This window comes from Mustela lutreola, chromosome 12 (genome assembly GCF_030435805.1).
Source record: "Mustela lutreola isolate mMusLut2 chromosome 12, mMusLut2.pri, whole genome shotgun sequence".
Taxonomy (NCBI): Eukaryota; Metazoa; Chordata; class Mammalia; order Carnivora; family Mustelidae; genus Mustela; species Mustela lutreola.
In genome coordinates this window covers 46,864,187-46,876,525 of record NC_081301.1, presented here as the reverse complement: position 1 = coordinate 46,876,525, position 12,339 = coordinate 46,864,187, and the positions used below count along the sequence as shown (strand labels likewise).

Genomic DNA, 12,339 nt, shown 5'->3' with positions numbered 1-12,339 from the left:
GCTGAAACCAAGAGTCAGTTGCTCCATCAATCTGACTATGCCACCCAGGCACCCCTATTTTTCTATGTTTTGATCAGAGAGTATTGTCTGTATTCTTTCTGGTTTTTAATACTGTTTTTTTGTGTATGTGGCCTAATAATGTTCTGCTATTAATATATTTCAAATTTTTCTTTGTATCTCCTATAATATTTTGTGCTTTAAAAGGTGGTCATATTATGAGATATATAAAAGTTGGTAACTTTAATATATGCAGTGTGATTTGTATTCGTTAGACTTATGAAGTATCCTTTTTAACTTTTTTTTTTTTGGACTTTTAATACACTGGCTGGAATACTTCATTTGACTCATCTGATAGTTATATCAATCCCTATCTTTTCTTTTTTCCTGCATTGTGTGGTTTATACCTTTCACTATTCTTTTATTTTCAAACTTTCTGAATCACTTGTTTTAGCAGTGTCTGTAGTTTGGTTTAAAAATTGTGTTCTATTTTTCTGTGAGTTGTAGACTTTTATGTTTGTTAAAATGGGAGATCTATTTGGTTTCATTTTAGCTAATTTTAATAAAATCTTTTGATTTAACATTGACTGCATAAATGAATTACCTATAGTCTGACTTTGAGGCAGAATAGAGAATCACTGGCCTTGGTAGTAGGGAAAAAAATATGTTGAATCCCATGCTGGCTTATAATAAACCTTTCTGCCTGGAAGTTTTCACTCACCTTTCATTGGCACAAGTAAATTATTACCACATTGAAGTTGACAGCAGAGGGAAGGGGTGAACAATTTTATCTTTGACCTAGAAACATTAGACCAGGAATATTTGTGCATAGTTTATGATGACCATCTGAAGTGTTTGACATTTTAATTTGTCATTTTCAAGCTGACTACATAGGTAGGTTATTTAAGAGGCTTGATTTGAGGTCTAAAATACATAAGAGAAGTACAGTCTAAATACTTTTTGACATTTTCTTTCTGTCAGTGAATGACTTGAATTATTACACTTTTTATATCTGTGAACAAAATATATTTTGGATATGGAGAAATTTTGAATTTCTAAAATATTTGGCTGGTGGTGATAGTGATGATTTTAACAATGATAATAATGATGATGATAACAATGGAGAAGATATGATTGGAAAAATATTGCCTGAGAAATGTTAATTATAGTATGGAGAACGGCAGAACTTCATTTAAAGGCCAATAAGATTTATTTTATGGCACTAGGAGATAATCTTTTTGGAATAACTTGGTGCATTGACCAGAATGTTTCATTCCTGGTTTATGGAACAATCTGTTTCTTTGGGCTCACTTTCTTACAATGCATAATTTATGTTTCCAATTCACATTTTTCTTTTCCTTATTATTGTAAGTACTTTTGTTGGAGGTTACTTGTTAATATTATTTTAAACACCAGAATCATTAAAACTGTACATCTATAGCCTTAAAATTGTGGTAACCTGTAATAAGACTTTGCATGGAACCTTTACCACAGTAGGTGCTCAAATTTTATTTGTTGAATGACTCCCCATAAAAAGGAATTTTATGACTCAAGAGAAATTGCAATCTAAGTCTTTTATCACCTTCCACATAACAGATAAACCAGCAAAAGAACTAAAATTTCAGAGAAAACATGTTTGTGCCTTGTGTTCATTAATTGAAATTAGTCATAATGAAATTCTGGGTTAGATCAGACTTAATATAAGGATATAGAAAATTATTTTTCTCTGGTGAACCTTAAAGAAACTGAGAAAAGTATCAATTTGGTATTATTCATTGAGCATTTAATATGTGCCAATAATTTTATTCTATTGGTAACTTAATGAAGTAGGAATTATTATGACATTTATACCCATTTTCTGAAGAGAAAACTTTCCTGACTATTCAGCTAACAAAATAATGGAAGTATGATTTGCATTCAGAAAGTCTAACTCCAGATCCCATTGTGTGAGAGATGACCTTGCCAAAATGATTGAAAAAGTTTCCATTATTGCATTAAAATTTTGTAGGTTTGTATTTATAAAGCTTCAAACCTACAAAGCAATGAAACTTTGTAGGTTTGAATTTATAAAACTAGCTGTTTTTTTCCTGTTGTTTAACATGCAGTAATATCTCAGTGCTGCCTTAATTATGTACAAAATACTAAGCTCCTGATAACTAAGAACCTATTAGTTTAAGGGAATATCACACTTTTCCGAAAAACTCACTGAGACTCTACCCTAGTAAATTGCTTATATCTTTTATTTTTTATAAACTGCCACATTTGAAAAGATTATATACATTTTATTGCAGAAGTAAGGACTTGGGAACTACTCTCAACTATAGTAAACTGTTAAAAATTATGATTCAATGTAATCTTATTCTTTTCATGCCAGAAAAGAGTTAATTTTTGTACATAGTATAAGGTAGGGGTCCAACTTTATTCTTTTGCCTGTGGCTATCTGGTTGTGCCAGAACTATTTGCTGAAGACTATTCTTTCCCATTGAATGGTCTTGATACTTTTGTAAAAAATCAATTTACCATAGGTGTTTGGGGTTATTTTTGGATTTTCCTTTCTATTCTATTGATCTGTATGTCTATCCTTAATGTCTATCCTTATATTGTACTGTTGCACTGTTAATCTTGAAATTATTAAGTATGAATCCTCCTTCTTCCTATTTTCTTTTAGTTTTGTTTTGGCTTTTCTGGACTCCTTGCAATTTCATATGAACTCTAGAATCAGCTTGTTAATTTCTAAAAGAAAAATCAGCTGGTATTTTCATAGGAATTTCACTAAATCTATAGATCAGTTTGGGGTGTGTTGCCTTCTCGGCAATGTGTTCTGATCCATGAACATGGATGACTTTCCCAATTATTTAGATCTTCATTACTTTCTTTCAACAATGCTTGATAGTTTTCAGAAGTAAGATTTGAGTTTCCTTGGTTAAATTTATTTCATTCCTTTTTATGTTTTTGCAAATGGAATTTTTGCTTGCAAATTATCTGTTGCAAATATGTAGAAATATAGTTGACTTTTGCATATTGGTACCATAGCCTGCAAACTTGTTGAATGTGTCTATTCTAATAGTTTTTTAGTGGGTTCTTTAGGATTTTCTCTGTATAAGATTAATCCACTTATGAATAGTTATTGTTTTTTTTTTTTTTTTTTTTTTTTTTTTTAATTCCTGCACACCACACTGTATTAGCAATGAGCATCTTATAACAAGGAGACATCACATAATAGAGTACATTTTCTTGAAAATGATAACATATTAATTTGTTTCAGCTAAAGTATACATACTACCATTAAAAGTGTAATAATTGAGCACTGCAGAAGCCAGCTTCTGGATCTTTAAAAATCACTTTAATATTAATGGAATTTGATTAATACTTATATGTTACAGACTTACTAGTCTGCCAACTATTTCAAGTCAGTATTTATTAAACAGTAAGTATACCAAAGAGTACTTCTAAATAACTTCCCGAAAGTTATTACCTTAATAGCGTTTACAACCAAAAAAAGTTATCTTCCACATTAAGTTCCACGATAAAATAATTTAAACATATGACTGACTCAGCAAGTCTTTTTTAAAAATTATTTTGGAAGATGTAAAAGGAAGTGTCTTTTCTTTGTCCTGTGCCACTTCTCTCTTCTTCCCTTCCTACTTCTTTCTGTTCCCTCAATATGTAAGATTTCAGATACAAACTCAAGAATTCAAGGTGAAAGGTGTAATTTTGCTTCACAGAAATCATGACCTACACTTCATAGAGAAAACAAGGTAAAAACTGAGTAGACCGAACTTTTTAAAAAAACAAAAACAAAAACAAATAGGAGGCATAACAAGATTATCTTTGGAAACTAGAGATTTTCACTCTACTAGAAATAGCAAAATGTTCCACATTATTTTCTTTCCTTTCCCAGGTACATAGTTAATTAGCATACATTCCAACAGTGTGCCTGAAAAAAATTTCTAAGCCCCAAATATTTAAATTATTTCTTCGTTAAGTGTTTTGGCTAAGTCAGTGGCCAAGGACACATGGGGGTTTAGTCATGATGTTTAGATGGGAGTCAAAAACAAAACCCAGCAAAAATTGGTCACTGTTGTCAGCTGTAAGTCTCCCTTCTCCCAAAAAGGTTTAAAAAAAAAAAAAAAAAGAGTCCTGCTTTAAGTGCACAAGATTCCAGTAAACTTGCAATATCTCAGCTGACCTAGGAACGGAGCAAGCCATCTGTAAAGCGCGCAGTGATCCAAATACGACAGGTAACGTCAGCAACGACTGGAAACAGATGCTGGCCCCAAATCAGGCAGAATACCCATCTTCAGTATCAAGGAATGAAACGAAGTCCAAGCTTCTAAAACACATAACGACAAGTCCAGGAACGTGGCCGGATATAATCCAGAAATGTGGGATTTTTGAGAGGACAGTGCTGACGTGCATACCACTCTTGGGAATAAAGGCACAGGATGACGCCATGGCCCGCGAAAAGGGAAGTCCACATCATAACATTCCAAATTGGCCTTTTCCGACTGTCGTTGACAATGAAGTTGAAAGCCATTCCAAAGAACATGAAGAGCACGAAAAGCACTGGATAGAAAAAGTTCAAGCAAATAGCCAGGGCATATTCATGCACTACAGCAGACACAGCAAAGACAGCTAACATGGCAGCCGACTTGAACCTCTTGGTGAAAAACCAGAGAAAGTCCTTGTAAGCATAGTAATACAACCAGTCATGAACCACAACGTTCCAGGTCCTGTAATAGTTAGCATATGATGTGGAGTTCCACCAATCCTTATAAAACATCCTGTCACCAAAGCGTAACATCTCAGCAAAGGCATTTAGCCAACAGTGTAAAAAGGCAAAAAACGTGAGGAACAGTACCAGCACACCTGGCAAGATGGAGTTAAATACACACAGGACCAGAACACGAGCGCTGAAGGGCTCCTGTTTGATATTCCGAAACAAGGGGGCGCAGAGCCTTTCAAAGATGTAGTACACATAAAAAAAGCAACCAAAAACCTGTAAAAACTGCATAGCAACATAACCCCATCTTACAGTGGGAGTCCTGGGATAGTTGTCACGGTAGATGAGGGTAGGTGCAAACAGGAAATATAGGTACTGGTTGACTGTGGGTATTGGAATCGTCTCTGATTTCTCCTTAGCTGAATTTAGTACCCGAGGCACATTCTCTCTAACAAATGAATGGGCTTTCATTACGAAACGAATCTGTTCAAGTATAACAATGCACCGGGAAGCTGGTGGTAGCGTATATGCCAATACAACATACGTTGGTCCCAAACCTAGAACGCCAATCTGGAAGACCATGAAAAGGAAGCAATGGAAGAGAGAATGGACCAGTGGGTGAGTACTCCTGCTATAACCTCTGGCCCAACGTTGAAAGAGGAAATAGGGAACACCAAGTGTACTCAAGAACATAGTACACCATGTCCACATAGCAATAGGAAGTTTGCCAAAAGCGTAAGACAGGAGACTGAACTCGAGCACCAGCCTTCCTTCATCAATGTAATCTACAACAAGTGTGCTGAGGATGAACAGGATGAGGAGGGCAATAAACATGTGATAGATTGTTCTGATGTGGTCCACCTCAAACAGCTCATCTAAGAGAGATTGCCTTAGAACAAAAATCTTTCCATGTTCTGGAGGTGCTCTGAAATCTTTAGCTCTGTGGTTGTTCTCTCCTTCAAGAACAGAAAAGCTTGTGATAGCACACCCACCATTGTCTAAGGATGCTGATTTTTCAATGAGACTGTTCACAAAATCATCAAAGTGACTGCCAACTTCCTTCATAAAAAATGGCTTCAATTCCTCTGCCTCTGCTGTCAACTGTATCTTCTTTGCCATCAACTGTTTTAAGTTAATCCTACCATTACTAGCTGTCTCCAGAGACCCCCTTGAAGGGCTTCTCTGGTCTTCATTTTCCTCAGAATCTTCCCTGGACTTTGACAGCCGTTTTCTTAGAGTCGTCTTCTCTTCACCCACCATTGTACTGTCTGGGGCCGGAGCCCGACAGCGGAGACCTCGTCGGGAACCGCAAAGCAGGGAAGCCGGCACCGCGCGGCCGGCAGAAAGATGCCCTGACGGGAACTCACCCGCTCCCCGGCCCCTCCGCCCGCAAGTCCGCAACCCGCTACGCAGCGTCAAGCCAATAGTTATTGTTTTACTTCTTCCTTTGCAACCTGGATAATGTTTATTTATTTATTTATTTATTTTTCGACCTGTGAGAACTTCTAGTATTATGTTAAAAAGAGGTGGCAAAAATGGGCAGAAGATACGAACAGACATTTCTCCAATGAAGACATACAAATGGCCATCAAACACATGAAAAAATGTTCATCATCACTAGCCCTCAGGGAGATTCAAATTAAAACCACATTGAGATATCACCTTATACCAGTTAGAATGGCCAAAAATAACAAAACAGGAAACAACATGTGTTGGAGAGGATGTGGAGAAAGGGGAACCCTCTTCCACTGTTGGTGGGAATGCAAGTTGGTGCAGCCTCTTTGGAGAACAGTGTGGAGATTCCTTAAGAAATTAAAAATAGAACTTCCCTATGACCCTGCCATTGCACTCCTGGGTATTTACCCCAAAGATACAGATGTTGTGAAAAGAAGCGCCATCTGTACCCCAATGTTTATAGCAGCAATTGCCATGGTCGCCAAACTATGGAAAGAACCAAGATGCCCTTCAACGGACGAATAGATAAGGAAGATGTGGTCCATATACACTATGGAGTATTATGCCTCCATCAGAAAGGATGAATACCCAACTTTTGTAGCAACATGGACCGGACTGGAAGAGATTATGCTGAGTGAAATAAGTCAAGCAGAGAGAGTCAACTCTCATATGGTTTCACTTATTTGTGGAGCATAACAAATATCATGGAGGACAAGGGGTCTTAGAGAGGAGAAGGGAGTTGGGGTAAATTGGAAGGGGAGGTGAACCATGAGAGACTTTGGACTCTGAAAAACAACTGAGGGGTTTGAAGTGGTGGGGGGGTGGGAGGTTGGGGTACCAGGTGGTGGGTATTATAGAGGGCACAGATTGCATGGAGCACTGGGTGTGGTGAAAAAATAATGAATACTGTTTTTCTGAAAATAAATAAATTAATTTAATTTAAAAAAAAAGAGGTGGCAAGAGTGGTTACTTTGTCTTGTGCCTGATTGTGGGGATAAATATTCAGGTCTTTCATCATTAAGTATGAGGTTAACTGGTTTTTTTCTAGCTGTTTATCAGGTTGAGGAAGTTCCTTTCTATTCCAAGTTTGTAGCATGTTGTTATCATCTAAGGGTATTGGATTTTGTCAAATACTTTTTCTCTATTAAAATTATTGTGTTTTTTAAACATTCTATTAATATTACATATTACATTAATTAATTTTCAGATGTTAAACCAATCTACCGTGATGGGATAAATCCACTTGACCTTAGTATATAATTCTTCTCATATGTTGTTGGAATCAGTTTGCTAGTATCATGAGGATTGTACATCTATATTCATAAGAAGCAGTGGCTTGTGGTTTCTTCTCTTGTGTACTCTTTGTTTCTTCTTTTTTTCTGCTTTCTTTGCCTAATTTTAGTATCAGGGTGATCCCTTTAAAATAAGCTGGGGAATGCTACCTCCTCTTCTGATCTCAGAGTGAAGAATTGGTATTCTTCTTTGAATGTTTGGTAGAAATTAGCTGTATTGGCTTGGGCTTATTTATGACTAGTTTTTTTTTTTTATTATTATAGTTTTCAGTCTCTTCATTTTTTATAGATCTATTCTGATTGTCTATTTCTTCTTGTGTCAATCTTAGCAGTGCATGTCTTTCTAAGATTTTCTCTGTTTCTTCTAAGTCATCTAATTTGTTGGTGTGCAGCTGTTCATAGTGTTCCTTCATACTCCTTTTTATTTAAAAATGTTAAGGTTGGTGTTTATGTGATGTCTGCTCTTTCAATTCTGATTCTAGCAATTTGAATCTTTGCTCTTTTCCTCTTGCCAAAACTAGGCAAAGGTTGGTTAGTTTTTTTGTTGATCTATTTAAGGAAACTGATAGTCTATACTCTGTTTCATTAATTTACATTCTAATCTTTTGACTTTTCTCTTGCCTGCTTTAGGTTCAGTTTTCTCTCCCCTCTCCAATATGTAAAATTAGAAGTTTAGATTTTTGATTTGAGATATTTGTTATTTCTTTTTAAAAAAAATAGGCATTTACAGCTGTAAATTTTCCTCTAAGAATTCCTTTAGCTGCATCCCGTAAGTTTTGATGTGTTATGCCTTTATTTTTGTTCATTGCAGGGTATTTTTGGATTTACTTAATTTCTTCTTTGACCTATTGGTTGTTTGAGAATTTTTTTTATTTTCATATTTTTGTGAGTTTCCTTAATTATTTTTAATGATTTTTTATTTTATTTCATTGTGTTGAGGGCATATATTTAGTGTTACTTCTACCCTTTTAAATGCACTGAAGTTTCTTTTATGACATAGCATATGGTCTAGTCTTGAGAATGTTTCATGTGCACTTGAGAAAAGTATATATTCTGCTGTTGGATAGAGTGTTCTACCACTAGTTTTTTAGATCTAGTTTTTGTTTTAAGATTTTGTTTATTTATTTGACGGAGAGATAGCGAGAGAGGGAACACAAGCATGGGGATTGGGAGAGGGAGAAGCAGACTTCCTGCTGAGCAGACTTCCTGCTGAGCCTGTTGTAGGGCTCTATTCCAAGACCCTGGGATCATGATCTGAGCCAAAGGCAGATGCTTAAAAGACTGAGCCAGCCAGGTGCCCCAAGATCTAGTTGTTTTATAGTATTGTTCAAATCTGTCTTTTTGTTGATTTTCTCTTTAGTTGTCTTTATTATTATTGAAGGCAGGATATTGAAGTCTTCAACTGTTATTATTGAATTGTCTATTTCTCTCTTCATTTCTGTCAGTTTTTGCCTTATATATTTTGATGCTCTGTAATTAGGTGCATATACATTGATAATCATTATATATTCCTGATAGATTGAGCCTTTTATCATTATAAAATATCTCTCTTTATCTCTAGTAACATATTTTAATGTCTGTTTTGTTTAATATGAGTATAGAGCTACTCCATTTATTCTGTGGATTGCCCTTGGCATGATGTATTTTTTCCCATCATTTTACTTTTATGTCTTTGAATTTAAAGTGGTTCTCCTGTAGACAACATATAATTGAATCTTTTTTTTTTTTAAATACAGTCTGACAATCTGTACTTTTTTATTTTTTAAAGATTTTATTTATTTATTTGACAGACAGAGATCACAAGTAGGCAGAGAGGCAGGCAGAGAGAGAGGAAGGGAAGAAGGCTCCCTGCTGAGCAGAGGGCCCAACACAGGGCTCGATCCTAGGACCCTGGGATCGTGACCTGAGCTAAAGGCAGAGTCTTAACCCACTGAGCCACCCAGGTGCTCCCAATCTGTACTTTTTGATTGGCTTGTTTAATCCAGTCACATTCAGTGTTATTATTGTTACAGTTGCATTTATGCCTGCTATTTAAAGTTTTGTTTTCTGTATGTCTCATGTCTTCTTGTTCTTTTATTTCTTTTTTATTGCTTTCTTTTGCATTTATTGAATATTTTTTAATATAATATTTAAACTTCATTATTGATTTTGATTTTCTCACTATACTTTTTGAGTTTTAGTGATAGCTCTAGGGATATATATATATATATATATATATATATATATATTTAAACTCAAAAGATTCAGCTTCAGGTTATGCTAGCTTAATTCCAGAAATATATATAAAATACTATACCTGTATAACTTGATTCCTTTTCTTCCCTTTTTGTGGTATTATTGGTACACACATTATACATGCTATATACATGTTTCATTGTATACATGTTATACAGACTCCAAAATACTTTGTAGTAATAAGAACTTTAGCATCTTAGTTAGACCTTTAACCTATTACATCTTTACTCTTTCCTACCTCCTTTGTACTGTTATTAGAAAAAAAAATATAAATGACAATTATAGATAATATATAAATCACATATGTATGAACAATTGATTTTTAAAATCAGTTAAGAGAGAAAAGAAGAGAAAGAATAAGAAGAAAGTTGAAAAAATATGCAGTAGTAATGTCTTTTATTATTATATAATTAAATCTACTATTACTCTTGGTTTGTATGAATGTGAATTACCATCTGGGATTACTTGCTTTCAGCAAGGAAGTTCTGCTAGAAATAAACATTCTGTTTTGTTTTTTGCTTTTTTTTTTTTTAATATGGAAAGTCTTCATTTCACCTTCATTTGACAATAATCGTTTTGCCAGATATGGAATTCTTAGTTGACTTTTCTTCCTTGAACACTGAATATGTTAACCACTGTGCCTTTTGATTTCTTTTCTTTTTTTTTAAAGATTTTATTTATTTATTTGACAGACAGAAATCACAAGTAGATGGAGAGGCAGGCAGAGAGAGAGAGAGAGAGGGAAGCAGGCTCCCTGCTGAGCAGAGAGCGAGTCCCTCGTTCCCAGGACCCTGAGATCATGACCTGAGCCGAAGGCAGCGGCTTAACCCACTGAGCCACCCAGGCGCCCCTGCCTTTTGATTTCTGCTGAGATCTTTAGCTGTTAATCTTATTGGAGTTTCATTTAAGTGATGTTATTTTTTTCTCTTGCTGTTACCAAGATTTTCTCTTTGTCAGCATTTTTAGTAGGGTATGTCTGTTTGTGGATCCTTGTGTTTCCACTTGGAGAATGTTGACTTTTCTAGATGTGTAGGCTATAGTTTTTCAATAAATTTGAGAAGTTTTTAACCATTATTTCTTTGAATATTTTTTCTCTACTCAGATATTTTTATATATATTTTAATGTTCTTAATGTTGTTCCACATTTCTCTGAGTCTGTTCATTTGTCTTCATTTTTTTTCCCCTCTCTGGTTAGTCTTGCATAATTTCTGTCAACTATTTTCAAGTTTGTTAATTCTTTCTTCTGTCATTTCCTATCTGTTGAGTTCCAGTGATTCTTTTTTATATTAGTTATTGTACTTTCTAGCTCTATAATTTCCATTTGGTTATTGTATTTATTTTTATAATTTCAATCTCTGTATTGATATTGATATTCTTTATTTGATGCAACATTATCATTATACATCTTTTTATTTCTTTAATCATACTTTCTTTTAGTTCTGCAAACAAATTTACAATGACTACTTTGAAATATTTTCCTGTTAAATCTGAGGTCTGGTCACTTTCATAGGCAGTTTTGCCCCCCAGTGTTTGGGTCATATTTTTTGTTTGTTTCTTTGCATGCCTCATAATTCCTTTTTGGAAACTAAATATTTTAGATAACAATTTAGGTAACAATTCTGGGTATTCTCCTCCTCCTCTGTTTCCAGGGCTGATACTGTTATTTACTTGTTCATTTGTTTAGTAAGTGGCAGGATTATATTAATGTAGTCTGTTGCCCCCACCTCCCAATTTTAAACCTCTGAAGTTGCTTTTCATGGAGGCATAGGTTTGGATATGCCCACAGTCATCCTGGTAACAATGGGATTGGTAGAACTCTCTTTCCCTCTTTTTTTTTTTTTTTTAACCCCACCCACCTGTTATACTCCACTGATTTCCAGCTGATTGCTTTGTTTACAATACCCTGGAGCATACATTCCTCTACCAACTAACAAATCAAATCACGACTCCTTCTGTGGATGGAATAGTTTCTGAGGTCAGTGTTTGATATTTATTCTGACTCTAGAAGAATTTTTCCTAACTGTCTTATTTCCCAGTTATCTCCTGTGCGATAGGATCTATGATCTAGGCTGTATCTTCATGAATGTTTTCATCTTTGAATTTTCTTTCACCATGTTCATCTTTTTTTTTTTTTTTTATAATACACCATATTCATCTTAAAAATAAAACAACCAGTTATTTTACCAGCAAAATGGCTTTCTTCAGGTATAATAGAGGAATTGTAGTTATGGACCTGCAAGCTATGGCAAAACACAGGCAGGTTAAAAGAGCAAGGAGGGGAATTCTCTCTTGTAGAGGAAAGGGGAGTTAAGAGGGGCTGTTGTAATTGAACGTCAGTTGGAGTAAACTGGGAGTTTGAAGTGTAATGGTTTTTCATTGGTTAAGTTGTGTAAGTCTCTCATTGGCTGGACTGTTGCTGGGTAAACAGAAAATCTTTCTTCTTTTTTCTCCTCCTCCAGGTTAGTAAAATATAGGCTTCTCTGTTTTTGAAATGCAAAGTGTGCCTCTTTCTGTTGGTTCTGCAAAGGACTACAAGGAATGGTATGGCATAGGAGCTCCCCCTTCTGGCTTCCTATCTCCATTTTAAATGAGGTTTTATTTTATTCAACTGCAACCTCCATTATTTTTGAGAGCACC

General features: G+C 35.0%; 1 protein-coding gene across 1 annotated transcript; it reads right to left on the bottom strand.

The window, feature by feature from the left end:
* Nucleotides 1–3,318: 3,318 nt before the first annotated feature.
* On the bottom strand, nt 3,319–6,135 carry LOC131812750 (sterol O-acyltransferase 1). Its single transcript, XM_059142618.1, has one exon. The coding sequence runs from the start codon at nt 5,978–5,980 to the stop codon at nt 4,331–4,333; it is 1,650 nt and encodes a 549-aa protein (XP_058998601.1). The 5' UTR covers nt 5,981–6,135; the 3' UTR covers nt 3,319–4,330.
* Between the last annotated feature and the right edge of the window lie 6,204 nt (nt 6,136–12,339).

Bases quoted from the DNA above. Each gene is read 5' to 3' on its own strand.
- LOC131812750 (XM_059142618.1), bottom strand. From the start codon at position 5,980: ATGGTGGGTGAAGAGAAGACGACTCTAAGAAAACGGCTGTCAAAGTCC.